General features: G+C 55.9%; 1 protein-coding gene and 1 long non-coding RNA gene across 14 annotated transcripts in view; one reads left to right on the top strand and one right to left on the bottom strand.

The window, feature by feature from the left end:
- LOC132432654 (uncharacterized) overlaps positions 1-4,929 on the top strand; it is a 10,731-nt gene extending 5,802 nt beyond the window's left edge. The window contains exon 3 of the long non-coding RNA XR_009520955.1: positions 4,805-4,929. This is a non-coding gene — a long non-coding RNA (uncharacterized lncRNA). The remainder of the gene's footprint in view (positions 1-4,804) is intronic.
- The window catches only part of DDR1 (discoidin domain receptor tyrosine kinase 1), a 24,837-nt gene extending 1,734 nt beyond the window's left edge, over positions 1-23,103 (bottom strand). Inside the window, exons 1-17 of one of the 13 annotated variants that reach the window (XM_069541103.1) lie at positions 13,091-13,512; positions 12,371-12,539; positions 9,487-9,619; positions 9,294-9,396; positions 8,865-9,093; positions 7,396-7,543; positions 7,027-7,135; positions 6,354-6,540; positions 5,997-6,243; positions 5,326-5,448; positions 5,084-5,235; positions 4,032-4,197; positions 3,224-3,334; positions 1,913-2,157; positions 1,615-1,742; positions 1,188-1,403; positions 488-722 (exon numbers count right to left, since the gene is read on the bottom strand). In XM_069541103.1, the coding sequence (XP_069397204.1) occupies positions 488-722; positions 1,188-1,403; positions 1,615-1,742; positions 1,913-2,157; positions 3,224-3,334; positions 4,032-4,197; positions 5,084-5,235; positions 5,326-5,448; positions 5,997-6,243; positions 6,354-6,540; positions 7,027-7,135; positions 7,396-7,543; positions 8,865-9,093; positions 9,294-9,396; positions 9,487-9,577 (2,490 nt within the window). In that variant the 5' untranslated portion in view covers positions 9,578-9,619; positions 12,371-12,539; positions 13,091-13,512. The other 12 variants (XM_069541108.1, XM_069541104.1, XM_069541105.1 and 9 more) reach the window with 12 other exon arrangements.

The raw sequence follows: 23,103 nt of genomic DNA, 5'->3' as shown, positions 1-23,103 counted from the left end.
CACTCAGCATCATCCTCACACCCACCTGACTCCCTCCCAACCCCCGGCGGTCCACCCTCCTTAGCTGGCCCTCTTTCCCACTAAGCCTGCTCCTCTCCTCTGGCTCTGCCTTCTTTCTTGTGCTCTAGTCCTCTCCTCACCTCTTCCCGATTCTACCCATCCTTCCCCCCATTTTCTGGTCCTGACTCTCCCAACTCAACGCCTTCTATCTCTAGCCTCCTTATCTCTCTTTCTCTCTGCTACCCTGACTCCATCTCTCACACTCGCCCTTGGCTCCTGGACCCTTTCCAATCACACCATAACTCTCTGCTTTCTCCAGTCCCTTGAGCCAGAAGGAACCTTATAGAGCACTGGTCCAAACCCTCATTTCAGAGATGAGAACTGCAGTCCAGGGAAGGCAAGTGACTGAACAAGATCCCAGAGCTTAAGTGGCAGTCAGTGCTCCCCTAACCGTCCCTCCCTTCCCGCCTCTCTCAGGGCCTCTCACCATGAGGATGCACTCCCAGGCCATCCACCGGATGGGCAGCACCGCCCGGCCCTGCACACGGTAATAGTCCCCGGCGTAGAGGTTCCGGCTCATGCCAAAGTCGGCGATTTTGATGGTGAAATTCTCCCCAACCAGGCAGTTCCTTGTGGCCAAGTCCCGATGCACAAAGTTGAGTGTGGCCAGATAGCGCATGCCCGAGGCAATCTGGGCCGCCACATGCAGCAGCATCGGGTAGCTGAGTGTAGAAGCCGACACCCGCGGGTCATAGGGGCAGCCCTAGACTCGCCCCCACCTCACAGATTCCTGGGAGATGAAGGAGAGCCCTCTTCCCAGGACTGGGTTACCCTCCTCCTGGTGCACAGATGGAAAGCCCTGGTGGAGGCCAGCGGGTAGATGCCCACTCAACCTTTCTTTAGCTCATCCGACCCCAGGAAGCTACCGCTTTTGTTATGCTCCACAATCTGGACTCAGGGACAGTGAGGGCGAGAGAGCACAGGGAAGTTCCTGACAGGGTCCAAGTCCCTTCACCACCCTCATTGTCGTAATCTCCAGCCTTTCTTCCCCTCAAGTTCTAGACGAACATGGCCACATGTGTCTCATGCCAGGCCCCCTCCCGGAACCTCTACCTGCCTGCCCACCCCACGTTCCCCCTTTCCCTCTAAGCTGGAGTGAGGGGAACGGAGGAGACCCCCTTGTGTACCTGATGGTGGGCCCCTGGGCCGCCTCCCCATCTCTGTCCTCCTCCACCGCCTTGTCCTCTAGCTGGTGGGCACTGAGGAACTGGTTGAGGTCGCCATTCTCCATGTAATCAGTTATCATGCAGAGGGGGTCGTCCTGCACACACACGCCCAGGAGCCGGATGATGTTTGGGTCCTTTAGCCTCGACATGATCTTCACCTCCTTCAGGAAATCATTCCTGGAGAAGCAGGGAGAAGGTGGTGGGATGCCGAGGGGCTGACCTGCAGCTTCCCTCCAGCTCCCACAAACCAGTGCCCCACTCCCCGACCTCTACTCACTAGTCCCCAGACACTCCCCCACTGTTGGTCTCCACCATGTTTCTCTCTAGATCGCTCCCCTCTCTTCATGGCCTCCCCCCCCTTCTTCCAGATGCCATCCCTGGTCCTCACCTGGCATTCTTGGTGGCATCTGGCCGTAGGATCTTGACAGCTACAAGTAAAGGGTGTTCCTTGCGCACACTAAGGGGGAAATCAAGACTGACCAGATCTTGAGGGTTCTCTACCTCACACAGGTGCACCTGGAGAAAGAAGGTGATTTGGTAGGGGGTCACGAGGTTCACCAAGGAGACACGGTCAATTGGGACAACACAGATGATGGTTTCCCAGCCAAAGGGGATATCTGGGCATGGCATGAAGAGAGGCAGAGAGAGGCAGACACTGCTGATGGCTGGGCAGGAATCCTTCTTACCTCCCCAAACTGGCCCTCGCCAAGCTTCTCCTTGAAGCGGAGCCTCGACCGAGGGAAATCCACTCTGGGGGGCCCATCCCCAGCTGCCCCTGGGGGCAGCGCAGGCACAGCATAGGTGTTGCCTCCAGTGACACCCTGCAGGGTGACAATGTCAGCCTCGGCATAATGGGGGACGCTGTTCTGGGGAGGTGGGGGCAGAAGCGGGGCACCCGGCTTCTCCGGCTCCATGTAGTCCCCACTGCAGGCTACAGGATGAGGGAAAAGAAGACAGGACGAGCATCAGGAACAGCCCCCGAGAGCCACGGTTCTCCACACCCCCGTCTCCCAGAGGCGCCCCGTCTCGCAGGTGGGTGAGAGACTGGGTCTACCCTCCTCTCCTTGGCATTCCACCCGCCAGCCTCAAAACAGAGAAGGCGCCGGCATGGGATAAGAGCTAGCTGCTACAGAGCTTTCGAGGCAGTGGAGATGGTTGAGCAAAGAATGTCATAAAGTCTTGTACTCTAGGGATCCCAGCACAGTCCAAGACCATGAAAGAAGTCTTGGCTGCAAGTGGAATTCCTCTACCCACCATTGGAAGAAGGATGGTCCCAGCCATCCGGTCACCCTCCAATTTCCAAACCCATGACCCACTCACCGCCAGCCACTGCCATTCACGTAGCCGTTCTACCGGTTGCTTTCATCCTTTCATCCTCCCTGCCATGGTTACCCAAGCCCTCCCTGACCCAACATACCAAGCTCAAAGACAAGCAGAGACAGGGGCACACAGAGGGAGAGGAAAACAATTCCTCACAGCCCGCGCAACATGGAGTCTACAGACAGAGGAGAGGAAGCAGAGCTGTCCCCCCTTGGCCCTGGGGAAGGGGTGACGAGAAGAAGGTAACACAGAAGGGAAGAGCAGACAGGAAGGGCGGGGGCGTGAGCGGAGAGAGGACATGTGGGGGGAGAGGGCAAGCACTGGGGGAGAGGCCCTCCTTGCAGCTCTAGAGAGAGGGGAGAGTGAAGGAAGGAGCCTGGAGCCACCATAGCAACCTCCTCTCCGGCTCTGGAGAGCTCAAGAGATGGGGTGGAACAGGAGGAGGGGAACAGAGCTGAGAACCAGGGAGCTTTCTACTCCTCAGCTCAAGGGCGAGGCCTTAAAAAGGAGCCAGCAGCAGCAGAGGAGAGCTAAGGGCACAAGAGCTTCCTCCTTGGGAGCTCAGGAGAGCAGAAGAGGCCACAGTGGGGAGAGGAGGGAGTGCAAGGTGTGAGGACTTTTCCCTGCCCCATAGAGGTACGGGGAGCCTGGCGGAGACTAGGGGCAGAGGGGCTTACCCTGGGTGTTGGTGGGTTTGGCCCAGGCGGGTGTGGGGGGGCCCGGGCCTCGAGGGGGGCGGGCGTAAGTGGCCAGAAGGAGACGGTAGGCTGGATTGGAGAGCAGCAACGCTGTCGGGAGAAGGAGGGGGGGAAACACGGGGAAGGGATGAGACTCAAGGCTAGACAGACAGGGAGACACAGAATAGGGCAAGACTAGGGCTGATGAGAACGAACGTACTAAGAGAGAGAAATGGAATAAAACAAGCATCTGGAGAGTGCTGGATAACTGGATGGATAGGTGATAGATGGACGAACAGATGATGGATGGATGATGAATGATTGGATGGATGGATAGTGAATGCATGGATAGATGAGGGATGGACAAACAGATGATGGATGGACGATGGATGGATGAATGGACGTATGAATTTATATGGATGGATGAACAAACAGATGGATGAATGATGAATGGATACATAAATATAGGTAGATGGATGGAATGAACATGGTGAGTCTAGGAGAGAGGGGAGGAGCCAGAAAGACACAATGAGAGGGCACAACAGAGATGAGAGAGGGAAGTGTGTGGGACACAGAAACAAGATGAGAGCACTGGGGACTGTGCGTAATGCATGGAAAATTCCTGAGGGAGATTATATGGTAAGGACATGGAGTAATATAGAAGGCTGTGACCAGGGACACAGAAATAAGAAAATGAGTTGAAACTGGGGAAGACAGTAAAAGAAAGGAATGGTAAAGGAGAGGAAAAAGGATACACTGAGAAGACAGGCAGAGGACGGAGGTGGGACTGGAACAAGGAAGGTCTTACCAGAGCCGTTGGGGACACTGGGAGCAGAGTGGGGCGGATTCCCACGAGGCCGGGGCTCCTGGTAAGGGGGTGGTTCTCGAGGGCCTGGGCGGTTGTTGATGAGGATGGTGTCCCCAGGGACAGAGAGGTGAACCGTCAGCTCCTCTTCTAACACCCGACGCTCGGCCTTGTCATGGGGAACGGGAAATATTAAGTGCAGCTACCGCTCGGCGCACACTTCCCAGCTCTTGGTTAAATCCTACACCCGTGTTCCCTCCTTCAGTCCTCACAAAGTCCTGTAGTCGTATGTACTACTAACTCATCTTTCAGGTAAAGAAAGACTCAAGGGCATTTAAGTGGGTTCCCTGATGTCCCACAATGGGATTCCAACCCAAATCCTACCAGTTCATAACTATTAACTGTAACGTGTATCCCCACCACTGGACTCTGGCCTGGAAGACATGGGCTTAGGGTGTGCCGCACTTCTTCCAGTCGCTCCTCTAGCTCCACTCGCCACCTTCTCCCGCTGGGCTTCTGCCCCAATAGGTCGATGAATGTGGACTGCGTCAACGGGCTGGGTCTGGCTTGGCCAGATAGGAGCCCCAGCAGGAGTTTGGAGGGCAGACAGGAAGTGAGGTCAGGGTGTTTATTCTCCCAGCCCCTCCCCAAGGGATGGACCCAGGTGAGCTGCATCCTGGAACCAAAGTCCATTGCCCCTCTCAGGCGCCCTCTCCACACACTCCTCCTAGACTCCTCCCGCCTTCCAGTAACTGCCTCCTTCTCTCACCCCACAGACCCAGGGATGGTAGCCGCTCTGCAGTGACCAGGCCTGGGGAACTGCACTGCTTCTCGTGATGTACGTACACCCTGCCCACATCTTTCTACGTGGTCTCCTTACTAAGCCTCCCTCAAATTATTCTCATCCGACTGTGCTCTATGGTCCCTGCTGGATCCTAACTAAGGCAGGAGTCCCGACACACGCTGGCCTCACTCTCCACGCCCACATCCTGCCCATCCCTCCCCAGGCTACCCCACCCCCAGTAGCCCAAGGGTCCCCACGCCACTCTGCCCACCTTGCTGAGGAGCTTGCGCCAGTGCAGGCGCCACAGCATGAGGGCGATGATGAGCAGCAGCAGGAGGATGATGGCCACCAGGCAGCCAATGAGGATGGCGGTCGGGCTCCCCTCGGCCTTGGCCACAGGCTGCTGGCCCCTGGGCTCCAGCTCTGGTGGAGGCAGAAGGGTCAGGACCACGGGTGGCTTCCCACCCAGGCTGAGGGGGCCCAGGGAGGACTGGTGACACAGGACCCACATACCCTGGCGGGGGCCCCAGGTCAGCTCACCCAAGCTGCTGAAGTTGGTGGGAGGTGGGCCGGGTGGCCACCAGGGGGCTGGTGCGAAGGTGCCCCCCAAAGCCAGGGAGGAGTCATTCACAACATCTGGGGAGAAGGAAGAAAAAAGGGGAGGTCAGATAGGGAGGAGGCGACGAAAGGGAGGCACACATGCATGAGACCGAGGGAATTCTATTATTGGGTGGGGAGTAAAAGCAGGGCTGATACTCAGTATATGTACCAACCAACCAGGATAGGCGGTGGGACAGGATCCTGGAGGGTCCTGGACGGTTGTGGCGGTGCTGGATGTTAATCTTTTAGTTGCTGGATTGTGGGGAGAAGCGGGACTCCTGAGGAGAGCCCGGGGTGCGGGGGGATCCTGGCTGTCAGGAGGCTTAGAGAAGAGGCTATTTCTCAACCAGCACAGAATATTTCAATATTTTAACAACCACAGTCATACTGCTCAACATCAGTCGTGAGTGAGGGGCTCATAAACGAAAGACTGAGACAGGCAGGGGGAAAGGGGGAGGGAAGTGTTCAAATTATTTAGGGCAGCCTTACTTGTAAAGTCTCACTGGTGCCGGGAGTGGTTATTCGAGGGCACTATGGGTTAGTAATCCCAGAGGCTGGGAACTGGGCAGAGACCAGGGGCTTACCAGAGATGAAGGAGATTTCGCTGAAGAGTAACCACGGCCCAGCAAAGAGGAAGCGACACTGCAGAAAGCGGCCCACTCGGCCGCCCAGGGGCACTGACACAGTCCGGGCTCTGGGGTCCCCCAGGCTGCCCCCCAGGGCATGGCGCACGGGCTCCCCCTCCCAGGCCATGGCAGGGCCCCTCTTGAAGCGACACTCCACCCCGCCAGGCAGGCGGGCTCCCAGCGTGTGCATGTTGTTACAGTGGACCTGGGGGAAGGAAGGAAGGACACAAGGTCAAGTCCAGGAGAGCCCGAGCGAGCACCCCAGGGCACTCACCCTGGTCCCAGAGCCCTCCCTGGGAGTTGGCCGCACTTAACCTGCATGGCATTGAAGGTCCTCAGCCGGTCAAACTCAAACTCCATCTCCACGTAGCCGCTGGGGAAGCTGTGATTGCTCCATCCCACATAGTCATAGCCTGGCCAGACCCGCAGCTCCTGGCTCTTCCTAAAGTCATCCAGCCCCACCACGCCATCTGCCAGCTGGCCCAGACCTCCGTACTGCAGCCTGGAGAGGAGGGGAGCCGAGGAAGAAGAGGGTGGAAGAGAAGAAAGTGTCACCTATCTGGGTGCTCTACAACCCCCATCCTCCAGTGGCCTGGCCAGCGTAGCCCAGCAACCCCCACCCCGCCCCAACCTCACACAGCTCTCTCTTACCCCCACCCAGGACTCTCTAGGGCACCTTGAAGTCACATGCTATACAAAGGCACCGCCTCTAAGGGACACCGCTCAACCTACGATGTATTTATTGTGACAATTTGCAACAGATTTAAGTGTCTTAGCAGAGGCAGGCCTTTCTCTAATTCGCACAAAGGGTCACATTAGCTAGTGGTCACCGTGCTATCCCTCAATCCTGGTCCTGTCCCTTGAGCCCCACCTAAGCCATTGCTCTCTGCAGTTCTTCCCTCTCGCTGCCCAGACAACCCCCTCCCCCACCCACTCCATCCACTCTCCCACCCCAGGCTCCATGTCCTGCGGGGCCCGCTTCTTTCACCCGCCAACGGTGTGTGTGGTGTGTCCATCGTAGGTGGAGTCGTTGAGGTGCACAGCCTCAGATAAGTACATCGTCTGCCCCACAGGGGCCATGTAAGACAGGAGTCCATCTGGGGCAGGGGGAGGAGGGGCGTTAGGGGCATGGAGCCTCCATCCCCCACCCCTGCATCAGGCCTGGGCAGGTTTCAGGTCCCTCTCTCGTAACCCCTCCACAGGCCGCTGGCATGGAGGAGGCAATGCTGGCCAGTCCCCTCCTCACTCAGAGTGACAGATTCCCAACAGGACAGAGGATCCTGGATGCCCCTCTCCCCCATTCCCACTCCCCAGTCCCCAGGACAGGAATGAATCCTCAGGGGTCTGAATGACTCACCCTTCCAGAGGCAGCCATAGAGCTCCACCCGTAGACAGACGCTCATGACTCGGTCCGCCCGGGGATAGAAGCGAACCAGTCGGGCCACCATGGGGGGCCCAAGGTCCTTCAGCACCACTCCCCCAGGATCCTCATTACCTAAGATCACCTGTGGGCCAGGATGCAGGGGTGGATGGGGGAGGAAGGCTCCAGATCGGATGTAATTTCCCAGCCACCAGCTGCTCCCTGGCCCAGTCCACAATGGCCACAAAGAGACCCATGAAGGGTGGCACTGAGCACCCAAGGCATGGAGTACAGCCAGGCATTTGTAAAACAAGGGGCTGCAGCAGAGCCCTCTGACACCTCTCTGGGCCTGATGGTCTGTCCTGACCTCTAAGTCTCGCATCCTGTTGTGCCCAGATTCTCTCCAGTCCCTCACGGCTCTGCACCCCTGCTCTGGCTTCCCCTCTTCCTTCACCCATTCCCTCTGTTCACTCAGCAGATGCTGGCTGAGCACCCACTCTGCACCAGCCAGGCACATTCCTGGGGGTGAGCATCAGTCCCTCTCCTGTAGGACAGTCCAGTAGGAGAAACAGCTGTGACAAACAAGAGGCAGCTGGGGGTGGGGAGTCAGAAAAGGCTCTATGAGGAGGTGATACCTTCGGGGAGAACTGAATGGAGGGAGGAGAGCCTGTGGACAGCTCGGGGAGGAGCTTTCCAGGCACAGAGAACAGCAGGTGCAGGTGTCCTGAGGCTGTGGGGTGAGCCCTAGCATGTACCAGGAACAGCAAGAAAACCAGCATGGCCCGGGTGGAGCGAGAATGGGGAGAGGGGTAAGGGATGTGGACAGGAGCCGGCACAGGCTAAGCTTCTGCCCCCACAAAGGACCTCAGCTTTTGTTCTGGCAGCAGGAAAGCCAGCAGAGGGCTGTGAGCCAGGTGTGAGGCATCTGCTTTGCATTTTCTCAGGTACCCTAGATGTAGCCTCCAGGTGGAGATTTGACTTCAGGAGAGAAAGAAGCAAGGAGAACAGTTTGGAGACTACTGCATTCATCTAGCTGGGGATGGTGGGGGCCTGGCCTAGGGGTAGAGGTGGAGGTGGTAAGAAGTGGGCAGATTCAGGAAATATCATGGAGGTGGAACAGACTGGCCTTGCTGATGCTTTGGAAGTAGGAGGTGGGAGAAAAAGAGGAATCAGGGATATCATCTTAGCTTATGGTGGTACCATTTCCTGAGCTGGAGAATGCTGGGGGAGGAGCAGGTCTGGGATGAGAATGGGGCTCAAGTTCAGCTTGAGAAGTTTATGGTAAGTTTGAGTTGACCATAATACATCTAGGTGGAAAGTGGTCAGGTTTGCAACACTAGATGGAGCTCAGGGGAGATGTCTGGGCTAGAGAGGGCGTACACTGCAGAGTCATCAGTGGATAGGTGGTACAGCGGGGGGACAGAGGAGAGCCAGCCTTCCCTGGGCACTGTCGCTGCCAGCCTCACCTCCTGGCCCCAGCGGTCCCTCCAATCCATCCAGCGGTGGCCGTCCCGGGAGTAGCGCAGCCGGTAGCTGGGGGAGAACTCCTTGCCCAGGCCCCCTGCGTGCCGCCCCTGGGTGCCCACCAGCGCCACCAGGTGCAGCCGCCGCAGGTCCACCTGCAGGTACTCCTCCTCCTTGGGAAACACCGGCACCGCAGGGCACCATGCCCCATCTCCATCGCTGCTTTCCAGCCTGGGAGGGCGCAGGAAGTCACAGGGAACATCTGGCCGTAGGTCTGCCTCTGTCTCCAGTATTTAACACCCCCGCCCAGTACTATGGGGGGCTTCATTGGCATCGACCCTCTCAGAAGCCTCTTGGCTTGGGCAGAGTGTCGGAAGGGCAAGTAGAGTCCCCAGGGGTTCCCTCCGGGACAGCCCAGGTGTGCCAGCTACCTGCTGTGGCGAGCCGCAGTGGAGTCTGACCAGGAGCTGGAAGCAGAGATGTCACCATCCGGGATGGTCCGGTCCTGCATGCCCAGGGCATAGCGGCACTTGGCTGGGTGAACACAGGCATACGGAGGGTCAAAGCTCCCAACTCGGTCTCCCAAGCCCCATCCCTCGGGGACCCAAGAGCCAGTCTCCTCACCAGGGTCAAAATGTCCCTTCATGTCAGCATCTCCTGTTGCCACCAAGAGCAGCAGCAGCAGCAGTAGAAATGAGAGGGCCCCTGGCCCCATTGCTCTTGATCCCTTGGGCCTACGGGGGTGGGGGCAACATCTCTGCAGGGGACATAATGAGGGGGGAGGTTAGTTAAAGGGCAGTCAAGGAGACTGGCTCACAGCCAATAATGAAGAGACAGGATGGGCTGCTTTGGGGATAATAGCAGTGAAATGACAACAACAGTCACCGTTTAACAGCATCAGCTATATTTTTAGAATGCTTCCCATGTGCCAGACACCGAGCTAAATTCTGGTCCCCTCCCCACCTAGGAGACCAGAATTCTAAGCGAAGCGGGGGACCCCAGCAACCTTCCAATCTCAGTGTCCTCTGTAGCCCTGCTGGCCCCCGACCCAGCAGCCTCAGCCACACCTGGGAGCTTGGGAGAAATGCAGAATCTCAGGTCCCAACCTAGACCTGCTGAATCAGTCTGCATTTTAACACAATCACCAGGCGACCTGTGCCTATGAAAGCGTGAGATCCCTGCTTTTTCCTCCCTCACTGGGCCCCTGGCAGCTTGCCCCCTGAAAACCATCCCAACTACAACTCCCTACGAACCCAGGTATCTACCCGCCCCAGCCTTAACCCCAGCCCCAGCCCCAGCCCGAGGAAAATCGATCCTGACCTGTCTTCTTCCCAGCAGAGGTCTGCTCTGAGTTCTCCAGGCCCTGGAATCCTTTGGGATCCCTAGTGCCACCCCTCAAACCCTGATCCTCTCTGCCATCAGGTCCAAAGTATTCCATCCCCTCTCCCTGCTCTGCCTTCCCTTCCTAAGACCTCGACATCCTATCCCCCCAGTTCCCAGTTTCTGAAGGGGGCTGCTTCAGAAGGAAGAGCCCAGGGCTGAGGAAAAGGCTGAGTTGCCTTGGAGATGAGGGCGGATCTAAAGACGGGGAAGCCAGGTCACCCCAGGAGGTAGGAGGAGTGGGGGGATACTCCCCCATCCCTTTGTCCTCCTCCAGCTGCTCCCACAATGCTCTAGGGCAGGAATGTAAGAGGCAGCTGAGACCCCACAGCTCCAAAGCAGCAGCTGAGGGGGCTGACTGAGTTATGGGGGACCCAGGTATCAAAGGAGAGCTGGAACCGGAAGCATCACGCCTGGTCCCTTGGGGGTCTGGGAGCTGGCACAGGGGAGCAAGCTGCCGGAGCCCCAGGCAGCCGGCCTGGAATTCCTGGGTGCTGCTCTCCACCCCCACCTCTCTCGGGAACAGCAGGGCCCTTGTTCCCCTGGGTAACCTTCATGCCTATCCCAGATGAGTCATCAGAGCCAGACGGAGCAAGCAAGAGGAGCCCGGGGCAGACATACAAAGACAGGCAGAAGATAGAAGGCAGGGGGAGACAGGGTGAGAAACACAAAGCAAGAGGTAAACAGAGCGGGCTTCGAAGCGCAGGGCACAGAGCCAAGCAGAGAAACACACAGAGAGACGTCTGGGGCAATCTGTTCGCTGACACCCTGTCACCCCATTTCTCTCCACTGGGTCACAAACACCAAGGACAGGCCCAGAAGACCTACCCCAACCCCACTACAATCAATCAGTCAATCAGGCCCCCCATGTGCCGCCCCAGGGTGCAGCAGGAGGCTGGAAGCCAGGGGCTGGAACACTCTGCCACAAGCCCTTCGCTCTCTTCTCCCAACCCCCAACCCTCACCCCAGACAACACTCACACAGCTCTGTACACATGTGCACGCACACACACACAACTGTCTTACAGACTTTCAGAGACAGACACATGTGACATCCTCATAAATCCATTACACACACAGACTCCCCAGCCAAGGCAAACACGGACGGACACTCAAGCACACATCACCTCCATCCACACCTCGGCATTCTTTCAAGTTCAATCCCATCACTTAGTTAATAGTCACCTTCAGACACCTGTGAACATGAAATGACAAACATGCTCCTACAGAGGACAGTGTGAGACACACACTCAGGTCCTCAGGCACAGGATCCCAAGAGAACTGGGGCCCACCCCTAATAGTCAAGGTGACCAAGCCAGAGGGAAGTCAAGAGAGTGGGGAACAGAAGGAAACTTGGGTGGCTGGAGTGACCAAAAAAAAAGTCATTTCTCTATTTTCCCATATGCTCAGCTTTCATCTCCACTGTACCACTCAATTCTGGACACACTATGTACCCTCAGCAACAGTGAGTCTGAGCACCAGACTCTGGCTGGGGGTAGAGGTGCTGGAAAGGAATGTCCAGCCAGCAGGGGACCTGTAGGGTGAAGGCTGGAGAGAAGGGATTGGGGGAGGGTCACTGAGGATGGTGCTCCCTGGGCAATGACAGTAACTCCTGGCAGAACTAACTGACCATCCAACCGTGGATGAACGACTGTCACTGACAGGTTATGGTGTCAGGCCCTCTCTCTGCTGGGCTGAGGCCAGGCTGCCCAACTGGGAGCTGGCTGGATGGAGGCTTAACAGTTCGTAGATGCCCGCAGAGACTGGCCAAGTAGGAGGACAGGCCCACTTCTCCAGGAGGCCGGGAGATGATTCAGTAGGACCACATATGAGCACCTGTCTTCCTGGGGTTCAGTTCCTCCATACTGGGTAAAGGGGGTCCTTCCTCAAGGCTGGAACACACTTTCTCAGAGGTCAGGGGGTTCCCCACCCCCCATTTTTAGACAGTAAACCAGAGCACTGTGGAGGCGGGCAGGGACAGACTTAGCGGCGCTGGACAACTAAGTCCAGTCCGGGAACATCTTGCCTCCCGGCCAGGCCCTCATCCTTCGGCCACCGCGCGTCCCCGGAGCCCCAGGCCGCCGCCCCCGACCCTCCGTCCGCAGGGGTCCTCCCGCCGCTCTTCTGACCTCTCATCGCTCTTCACGGCAGACCCCGGCGTCCGACCCCGAAGCGGGGCCTCCTTGGTGGCGGCGGGGCGCGGGGAGGGAGAGGCGGAGGGAGCCAAGAGCCGGGAGCGGGAGGCGCCGGCGGGGCTCGGGTGTCGGGAGGCGGCTCCCGAGAGCAGCTGTCGGGGGCCTGTTCCGGGGAGAGGAGCCAGGGCTGGGGCGGCTCGGACCCAGGCGCCGCCTCCCCCTCCCTGCTCCCCCCTCCGCCCGCTCGCCGGGCGCTCGGGCCGCTGCCCTCCCTTCCCCCTCCCGGGCTGAACCGGCCCCGCCGCTCCCACGCCCGGCGCCGCCCTCCCGGCCCCGCGCTCCTCTCTGCCCCGCCACCCCGCATTCCCCCGCGCGCCCCGGCCTCCCCCAGGTAACCGTGCCTCAGTCCCCGCCGCGGGCTCGGCGCTGCGTGCCCATCCCCCTCCACCCGCCCACGGCCCACCCCCCCCCCAGGATCCCCACAAAGAAGAACGGCCCAAGCAGGGGGCCAGCGGCTAACCGCTCAGGGCCTCCCCCACTCCCAGGCCCCACGAGGGGATGGCCCGCCTCCCTACTCCCCCTTTTCTGGGCTCAGTTCCTGGAGAGGGAGGTGAAGGGGAGCAGCCCCAGGGCACAGGGAAGGAGCACGTTCCCACAGGCCCGGCGCCCGGTCCGGCAGCAGGAGTTTGAATGGGGGAAGGGAGCAGGGCTCACCTGTCCAACCCGGCCTCCTAGACCTACTCTCTTCACACCGCCAACCTTGCTTCTCTCTGGCACCCTCTGAGCCTCTGGTCCTCTACACCCCAACCCAGCCGTAGGAACAGACCCCTCTCTCTACGTCCACCTCCAGTTCCTCCCCATAATTCCACAAGGCCCTCCCCAGTCCTCTCAAGGACCCTGGGGTCCAGACTCCGAGGTCCTGGTTCCCCTGGGCTCCCTGCTCAAAGCCCGGGAGTTCTCTTCAGGGCAGCCAGCTCTGCCCTAGTGGGGTCGGAGGTTCTGACCGCTGGCAAAGATAGGCCCGGACAAGGTGAGTGGTGGGGATGAGGAGGAGGAGAGGGGGGCAAAGAGAAAATCACGCACAGACAAAAAGTAACAGTACACGAGACCCAGAGAAGTTGGGTGCAGAGAGACTAGGTACAAACCCAATGTGAGAGAAAGAGAGCGGGAGAGCTGCTGGCTGAGGTGGGCAGGACAGAAGGGCTGTGGTGGGAACTGTGCCACCCCGCTCAGCGCTACCTGGGGCCCCACCACCTCTCTCCACACCCCACACCTACCAATCACCTGCAGGGTAAGGTCTCACGCCACTGCAGATCTCTGCCCCATTGCACCTCACAGTAGATAGATATAAACTCACCCTACGTGCAGTCCCAGACAACAGTCCCAAGAAAGAAACACGAAGTCCCAGACAAGTACACAAAAGCACTGCCAGGAAGAGGCTGGCCCTTAGGAGAGGCCAAGGCACATATGGGCACGTACTCCAACTCACGGGTCAACACACAAACCCTAGGGCGCCCCAACTGCTAAGGGACTCACTAACAGACAGCCCCATGGCCACCCTGAGAATTGCCTCTTCCCACCGTCCCCTCCCACCAAATCCCCAGGGTTCCCCCGGTGCACCTACCCCTCCGGAGAGGGCAGCTGGGGAAGCTGGGCCCGGAGAGGCTGGGTCGGGGGTGGAGCCAGGCCGGGGGTGGGGCCAAGGTTTCCCAAGTAACCTCACCTGGGCGGACTCTCAGCCCCTCCTTCCAGGGGCTGTGCTCCCGGGAAGCCCCGGGCAGGCGGCCCGGCTGAGCTGCAGCCAGACCCCTCAGGGAAGGAGGAACAGCCCCTCACACCCCAGTGGGACATTCCACAGCCCAGGCCCACGCTGACCCCGGCCAGGTGGCATGGCGGTGCCAGACAGAGGGGTCGACTGCGGAGAGTATAAGAAACCATAGACTCCTGAAACCCTTGCTCCCTCTTCTCCCCCAGGAGAAATTCCTAGTCGGTGATGCCCACCTCAACCCAGCCCAGAGCTGGAGGAGTGGGAGGGATGCAGGGCTGGGGCCCTGTGGAGTCAAGTGACAGCGGAAAGGGGGCTGGAGCCGGCTGGAATGCCAGGCTCTGAGCCGAGACTCTCAGGGGCCAGAGAGGGAAATCCCAGCCATTCAGGGGCCCCCAGAGTAGTACCAAAGACCTAGTGTATCCAGCCACCCATCCGTGGTCCCCAGAGCCCATCCCACATCTCCTGAATCACTCACAGCTCCAGAGGCCCCCATGTCCTCCTGAGCCCCCAAAGGACCCTCTACCCCTCCCCCATCCGTGTCTTCCAATTCAGGGCTTCCCTCCCCTTCAAGCCAATGGCCTTCTGCTGCCCAGGAAAGAGGAGGAGGAACAGCTGAAAAAATGTGAGGAGAGGCATGTAGAAGAGAGCAGCATCTAGCCTGCAGACTACTGGGCCACTACAGGGAAGCCCAGCAGGACCAGTGAGAGAGAGGATGGGCCAGATGGGTCCCCCACACAAGCTGCTGTCCCCTTCCTGGGAGATGCAGCTGCCTCTGAGTCAGCAGCTGGGGAGAGTGAGAATCCACTGGGGGGTGGGGGGCAGAGTGAGGGGGTGGACAAGGCCCCGGGTGTGAGTTGGGCCTTGATACCACCAAGTCCACACGGGAAACTGAGGCCCAGGAGCAGGAGGAGGAAGAGATGATACAGCACAGGGAGGAAGACGAGGCAGAGCTCAGCTGTGGGCAGCCTGGGGGATGGAAAGAGATGGGGCCATGGTGATGGAACTCAGAGAGGCAGGAGATAAACTGAGGCTGAGGCAGAGGGGTACTGGGGATCAGACAGAGGAAAGGGATGAGAGGGCACACGGCAAAAGGTGGGAAGTGTGGAGTTTGGGGAAAAGGGCTGGGTGAGCAAGTGAACTGGAGTGGAGACGATGGGGAAAGGGTGGGGGGACACTCAGAGAGGAGGGCAGGAAAGAGAAGGGCCTCAAGGGGATGCCAAACAAGGACAAAGGGGAGAAGAAGCGGTTGGAATGAAACCCAGAGATGGGAGAAGAGGAAGACGGAGGCACGGGGATTGAAACGAAGGGACTGGGGAGAAGAGAAGAGTTAGGGCTGAGAAGGGGAGGGACAGACCAGGGGAGACAGAGGCCCCAACTCCAGAGATTGAAGCAAACCTGCTTCTGAAGGCAGGACACAGAGGCCCCAGACCTCTTGGTTGGTTACTTGGATACATCCTAGTCCTCGGCCCATCTGCCACACCACGGCCCCCAACTCTATTCCCCATCCTTTCCCTCCTCCCCACCCCTCTGGCTCAGGTACACTCCCCTCCTCCCACCACACCTCCAGCCTGGACCGCCCGGTCCCTCCCCAAGAGGGGAGGGCCCAACTCCACTCCCCACTCCTGCCCTCCCTGTTCCCGCTCTCGCTTTCTCCCTCTCACCTCCAGCTCAGGGTTATCCTGGGACCCAGTCCCCCCAGTCTCAGGCCTTTAGGGTTCCGGCTCTGGGGCTGCCAAGGCCGCCTGGCTTTGTCCGCCCATCCGGAGCCCCGGGAGCAGCTGCCCTGGCCAGCTGCGGCGGGCTTCGACGTGACCATGGCAACCCAGCCCGCTCCCCTCGCCGAGCCTCCCGGCCCCCGCAGAGAGGGAGGGAGCAGCAAGGCCAGGGAGAAAGGGAGGGGAGGCGGAGGACTGTGAACCGCAGGGAGACCGCAGACAAAGACCCTAGACAAAGGGAGATGAAGGGAAGCAGCGCGGGAGAAAGCAGCAGCGGCTGGCTGTGGCTGAGAGCTTAGGCAGCAGGCATTAGGTCCTGCTGAGGGGGAGAATCCAGGCAAGAGGGACAAACAGACAGGAGGTGGGAGAAGAGATTAACAGTGGTCCTTAAGAGGTCTCCTTCTGCGTCCTTAACAATTCATTTCTTCCGTCAGGGTTTTGCACTCCGGGGAGAACCAGAATACCGGTTTCCTAGTTGGTGAGTGGCCCCGCCCCCCGCAAGTTGTACCAAAGCATAGGAAGTACCCAAGACCAAAAGGCACCCTCAGTTTTCCAGAACAATCCCAATTCAAACATATTCTGACCTGTCACCTCTGAAGTACAAATATCATTGTCAGACAATGTACTCCAATTCTTGATTTGGAAAATATGCTTCCCAAAGCCAAAGGGGACTGATTAGGCTTGGAGAAGGTAGGGCCAGGAGGGAGCAGTAACGAGGCCTCACATGAGAGGAAGCAAAGTACCAAAAGATGGCGCTAATAGACCCCCGGGGGTCTGTTGGGATGATAATGTGAGATGGCATACAGGCCCCATTGATGGAAACAACCATCCAAACCCCACTAACATGATCTCCATCTGTGGCTTTCTCATGTGTCACTTGGGTCCCTGAGTTCCATGTCCCAATTCATTCCACAGTTATGAAGGGTTTGTGCAGGGCAGGGTTCTGACAGTAAGAGCTATGAAGGATACATACAGGAACACAACCCACTCTGGGCATTTACAGTCTAGAGGGGGAGCAAGGCATGTATATGTATATGTGTGTATAAATATGTATGTATATATGTATATGTATAAATACACATGTGTATGTGTATATGTGTTTGTATATGTATATAATCAGAGAAGACAGCCTTACCCATACTATAGTCAGAGCTGGAAGAGGCTGTGGGAACCCAGAGGAGGGGCAGGCCAGGTCCTCCTGAGTGGGGGCGAGGCAAGATCAAGGACAGCATCATGGAAGAGTTGGAGCTGGAACTGGGTTTTAAGTCAGACAAAGATTTGCAGAAAGGAAGCAAGGCCATTCCTGGCTAATAGCAGGGAGCCGTAAACATGGTTATGTGAAAACGCAGCTGTGGCTGGAAAACAGAGCCTGTATGTGTTAACCCCAGAGAGGCAGAGTGAGGTGGGGTAATCTCATTAGTAGTTTCATTTATTCTGAAGGTGAGGAGGAAGGGCCTTGGGCCTTTGAGCTGGGAAACGCATGATTAGATGGGTGTTATTTTAAAAGTGGTTTCTGGCAGCAGCACGTTGGATACACAGTGCAGAGCAATGGCTGAGGAGGGAGGAGTTCATTCCCCCTTTATCTCGTCCACATCCGCCCGGGGTTTTCCCCCCCGCCCCCGCCCTCCAACCAGCAAAGCCGTGATGAAATGGTGAGATCCTACAGAAAAGCACATGCTCGGTTCTCTCCCGGTGTTTTCACCTATCATTTGGTTGTTTCCTTGGGGCCTCTGAGGTGGATGGGGCAGGGCTCTTCTTAAAAAGGGAATCAGGGGCTTCCCTGGTGGCGCAGTGGTTGAGAGTCCGCCTGCCGATGCAGGGGACACGGGTTCGTGCCCCGGTCCAGGAAGATCCCATATGCCGCGGAGCGGCTGGGCCCGTGAGCCATGGCCGCAGAGCCTGCGCGTCCGGAGCCTGTGCTCCGCAACGGGAGAGGCCACAACAGTGAGAGGCCCGCGTACCGCAAAAAAAAAAAAAAAAAAAAAAAAGAGGGAATCAGGCCCGGAGAGGTTGTAACTTGCCTTAGATTTGTGGCAAGTTACTGCTTTCCACCCAGGACTTCTATCCGCCTCTCTCTTCCGAAAGGGGGCGGGGGCTAGGAGGGAGATCCAGAACGGCTTCCTGAGTGGCTGGACTAGGCAAAGGCCTGAGCCTCTTGAGTCCTGCCCCCTTGGAAACCGCGCCTTTCTTCAGTCTTTTGTAGGCCCCACGGTCCCTGTAATGAACAGAAAGACCACTGGGGGGCGCTCGCTGCACAGGTGACCAACACTACGATAATTACTGGAGAAAGTGAAAACCTGGAGGGAAGGAGCTTCAAGCCTGGACGTGGAACCGGGGCGGGCAGAGCTCTGGAGAGGCAGCCAGGGAGGGAGAAAAGAGAAAGGCTGAGCGGAAGCTTAGGGTAGCTGCGGGGCTCATTAGTGTGAAATACGCTGACAGTCACATAACAGAAATACTGTTATTTATGGACAGAATCTTAGAATCTTCACTTTCTCTTTTCTATCATTCTTTGCCAAAGCCTGTGGCATTCTCAGCAACCTTTGGCCTCTTCCTGGTAAAGGCTGCTGATTACTGAGCCTTGCTAGGTGCCAGGCTCTGCCCTCAGCACTTGCCCAAGTCATCGCATTTGGCCCTCACTGCAGCTCTGGCAGCAGTATTTTGAGATACTTCCACTTTTACAGGGGCAGAAACTGAGGGTCAGAGAAATCAAGTAACTTGCCCACAGACACATACACAGCAATTGGCAGATCTGGAGTTCAAACACAAGTCCTTCTGACTCCAAAGTCAAAGCTGGACTGGAGTGTCTGAGCTATCGTTATTTGTCCAACTCTAGGGATCTGTCATAAATCCTCACCCCTTCCTTTAAAGTCCTTGAAGATCTTGGGACATTGTCCTTAACTCCTCTAACTTCCTTCATCTCCCAAGAATAGTAGTGGTCCAAATTATTCTTGTTTGTACACAATGTACAGAGATTGAACGATGGCTAACAGTTCGCCCAAGGTCACACCAGAAGTCAAGGTCAGTGCTAGGATAGTGTTTCTCAAACTGAGGTTCCATGAATGCTCTGTGAAAGTTATTAAATTCCATGTTTTTGTTTCATTGGTAATTTTTTGGAAAGTATTTTAAGCATGTTCTGGATCCTGTGTAACTGATCTAGGGACCTGCATGTGAGTGCCTGCATTTGTGTTGTGTGTTTACCTACTTGTGGTCAAGTTAGCACTTCTTTAATTGTCTGGCTTGCGTTCGTACCAAGTGAAGTCCAGGGGACACGTACTGACAAAGATTTCTTGATTATTTGAACAGACACAAGTAGGGGGAGAACTGAATCATGCTGGGCACACAGTGGAATACTGTGTCAACTTCAAAAGAGCCAGTTAGGTATTATGTGTTCACGTTGCCAGCACCAACTTCATTTCAGAAAAAATGACACTATTCATCACATCAAATTACTTTTAGTTTAAATTGTCTTTCCACTTTTCTTTGTACTTATTGCAACTTTGTTTTGGGTTTATGACTGCTTAAGTACTGAAGCACGAAGAGTTCATAGTTAGCTGTGTTTGCACACATTTGTTATAAAAATAATTTAGGTCAAGTCCATGAGAATTGTATGTCTTCCAAAAGGGTCCATACGTTACTCAAGTTCTAGCCCTCAGTGCAGGGCTAAACTCGACCTGGGCCTTCAGGAGTCTCCAAAGGAAACCTGTAGTGTTGGAATCTCTGTTAAAGTCCAAATCCCCACCCTCCCCCAAAGATCCAGCGCAAGGAAGTTAGAGCTGGGGACCTCGGGGCTGCTGAGACTGAGGGAGGGAAGGAGGGGTCACAAAGTGAAGCGGTCATAGGGCAGCACCTGGGGAAAACTCCAAGAAGAATTTACATGACAGAACCAAAAACTGAGGTGAGAGTGTGTAGAATGTGAAGGTGTGAGAGAGACCTCCGCAGGATTTAAGTAGAAGGAAAGGTGAATTATAAAAGATGATGTTGGGCAGGTTTATCAGTGAGAATGCTTGTGGCTGCAAGTACCAGAAAAGGCTTAAACAAACAAATGAAAAAAAAAAACAGAAGGAAAAAAAAAAGTTCTGGGTGAAGAAGTTTCCTGGGAAAGAAAGGTTCTTGGTTAATTTGGTGGCTTTATGATGTCATCAGGGACCAGCTTCTTTCCAACTTTCTGCTCTCCCATCCTCAGTGTGTCAGGACTCAAAGTCTCATAGACTTTGGTTGGCTGCCTCAGCTGCAGACACCACATCCCACATCCTCCACAGCAATGTACAGAGGTAGAAAGCTTTTCCCAGAAGTACCCCCGCCGACTCCCCACTAACACCCCCCCCATGTCTCACTGGGCCCAGAGCCCCACTCCTAAATCCATCATGGGAAAAGGAATGGAAATGGTGTGGCTGATTTAAAGCAATCATAGTAATATATCTCTTTCGGCCGTGAAGGGACCGTCTTCTCTGAATATATGGGAGGGCAGCACTGAAACAATAAATAAATAAAATTTCAAAAGCTTTGCCAGCAAGGAAGTAGGGATGGCCGTTTTGTGATGCCAAAAGTGTCCTCTACAAAATGCTTTCATGAGATTGGACAGGCTTTCTTGAAGGGACTTGCCTGCCATGCCGAGGGGTTTGGGTCTTATCCAGTAGGTTCTGGAAAGTGTTTTTAAAAATTGAGTCTGGGCATGATTAGATTTGCATAATGCTATAAAGAATTATATGAAGGCAAAGTGGAATTAGAGGCAGAGGTCCCAGTAATAAGGCTATTTTTTATGTGCTTCTAATTCTAAATCATATACATACTAGGAAACCAGAACTGGTAGATGGCTGGTTAACTTATCATGCCCGCTGAATCACAGGGGCAGCAAAGACCGCCCTCTTGGAGATCTTCCACCGTGAACTTCACAGCTCTTCAGCCATGGGTGGAGCTAAGCTGACTACAAACAGCAGACTCTTAATGCCTGCCTAGGACCCAGAACCACCCTGTGTGTGTGTGTGGGGGGGGTGATCAGAGGTCGGGGTGGGAGGGGGCTGATAATGTTTTAATCAAAGGAGGCTCACACAAGTGCTAAATTCTGCCACTGTGCTCCTGAAACAGACCACTGTGTCCCATTTAGGGTGTCAAAAGTGATATTTTCGATAATTTTAAGCATCATGCTGTAAACTATACTCCCATCTATGACACATCCATGGGTGTGGGACATCTCATGTGTCTCTCACCTAGACTCCAGGGAACCCACTGGCAAGGGCTTCATAATGACCTGCCCCCTGACCCGAGGGCAATAGTGATACAGACAACATGGCCCATGTCATCCTCTGCACTGCCTGAGTCCTTCCATTCATGAAATAAATAGTCTGCCACCACCACACAACCACGTGACCGTCAGCTGAGGCTTGAAGTTCACATCATGTCTCTGGAAAATAGCCTTCAAACTTTGCCTGTCCACTTGCCACTGCCCACAACCAGGGGCCAAATGCAGTGTATTAGTCACCTTCTGGAGGCTTTCCTCCAGCCTCAGCAGGGCTCCTACCTGGAGTGAGGCTTGTGCTTCATGAAAACCCTGGTCTGAGGAGTAGGGGTTGGAGGTGGGAGGTGGAGGAAGAAACTTTTCTGCAGAGATCTATCCTCCCCATCATGGAATCAGCCATTTAATTTATTGAACTGACGTCATAACATGAGTTCCAAAACATTCTACATACAAACAGAGTGAAATTTTTCAAACTGTGAAAGAATCTCTCACTTGATAAAAGAATCACATGAGGGACTTCCCTGGTGGTGCAGTGGTTAAGAACACGGGTTCGAGCCCTGGTCCAGGAAGATCCCACGTGCCACGGAGCAACTAAGCCCGTGCGCCACAACTACTGAGCCTGGGCTCTAGAGCCCATGAGCCACAACTACTGAAGCCCATGTGCCTAGAGGCCATCCTCCGCAACAAAGAGAAGCCACCACAATGAGGACCCCACGCACTGCAACGAAGAGTAGCCCCCGCTCGCCGCAACTAGAGAAAGCCCGTGCACAGCAACGAAGACCCAACACAGCCGAAGATAAATTAATTAATTAATTAATTTTAAAAAGAAAAGAGGGGGCTTCCCTGGTGGCACAGTGGTTAAGACTCCACACTCCCAATGCAGGGGGCCCGGGGTTCAGTCCCTGGTCCGGGAACTAGATTCCCACATGCATGCAGCAACTAAGAGTTCGCATGCCACAAATAAGGAGCTGGCGAGCTGCAACTAAGGCGCCTGCCTACCGCAAGTGAGGAGCCAGTGAGCCACAACTGAGGAGCCCACCTCCTGCAACTAAGACCCAGCGTAACCAAATGGATAAATAAATAAATAAATATTTTTTTAAAAATAGAGACTTGGGCTTCCCTGGTTGCACAGTGGTTAAGAATCCGCCTGCCAATGCAGGGGACATGGGTTCGAGCCCTGTTCCGGGAAGATCCCACATGCTGCAGAGCAACTGAGCCCGTGTGCCGCAACTACTGAGGCTGAGCTCTAGAGCCTGCAAGCCACAACTACTGAGCCTGCGTGCCACAACTACTGAAGCCTGCACACCTAGAGCCCATGCTCCGCAATAAGAGAAGCCACCGCAGTGAGAAGCCCGCGCACCGCAACGAAGAATAGCCCCTACTCACCATAACTAGAGAAAGCCCATGCGTAGCAATGAAGACCCAACGCAGCCAAAAATAAATAAATTTTTAAAAAAGGATTTGAGGGCTTCCCTGGTGGTGCAGTGGTTGAGAGTCCGCCTGCCGATGCAGGGGACGCGGGTTCGTGCCCCGGTCCGGGAAGATCCCACATGCCGCGGAGCGGCTGGGCCCGTGGGCCATGGCCGCTGAGCCTGCGCGTCCGGAGCCTGTGCTCCGCAACGGGAGAGGCCACAACAGTGAGAGGCCCGCGTACCGCAAAAAAAACCAAAAAAAACAAAAAAAGGATTTGAACATTTCACTATACATAAATTATATCTCCATTTTAAAAAAGAAGAAAAAAAATAAAGACTTAACAGAGGCAGGGACTGAAAATTTCTGTCTTCCAAACAATGGAACAATTAGAAAGTAAGCAAATGAAAATGGAAATCCGAAATTCTAATAGTTTAAAATTAAAAAAAAAATTATGTACCTTGTTTTCCTGGACAGGAAGCTGAAATTCTGGGCTGGTATTCAACTCTGGATGACCTTCAAACCAAGCAGGAGCCTCAGCTGGGTGTGTCTGGGCTGCACAGCTGGAGGGCGGTGTGCAGTGAGGAAGGCCCAGGAC

The sequence above is a fragment of the Delphinus delphis genome, chromosome 10 (genome assembly GCF_949987515.2).
Source record: "Delphinus delphis chromosome 10, mDelDel1.2, whole genome shotgun sequence".
NCBI lineage: Eukaryota > Metazoa > Chordata > Mammalia > Artiodactyla > Delphinidae > Delphinus > Delphinus delphis.
Note: the sequence above shows the minus strand (reverse complement) of the source record. Positions and strands in the feature narration are given on the sequence as shown.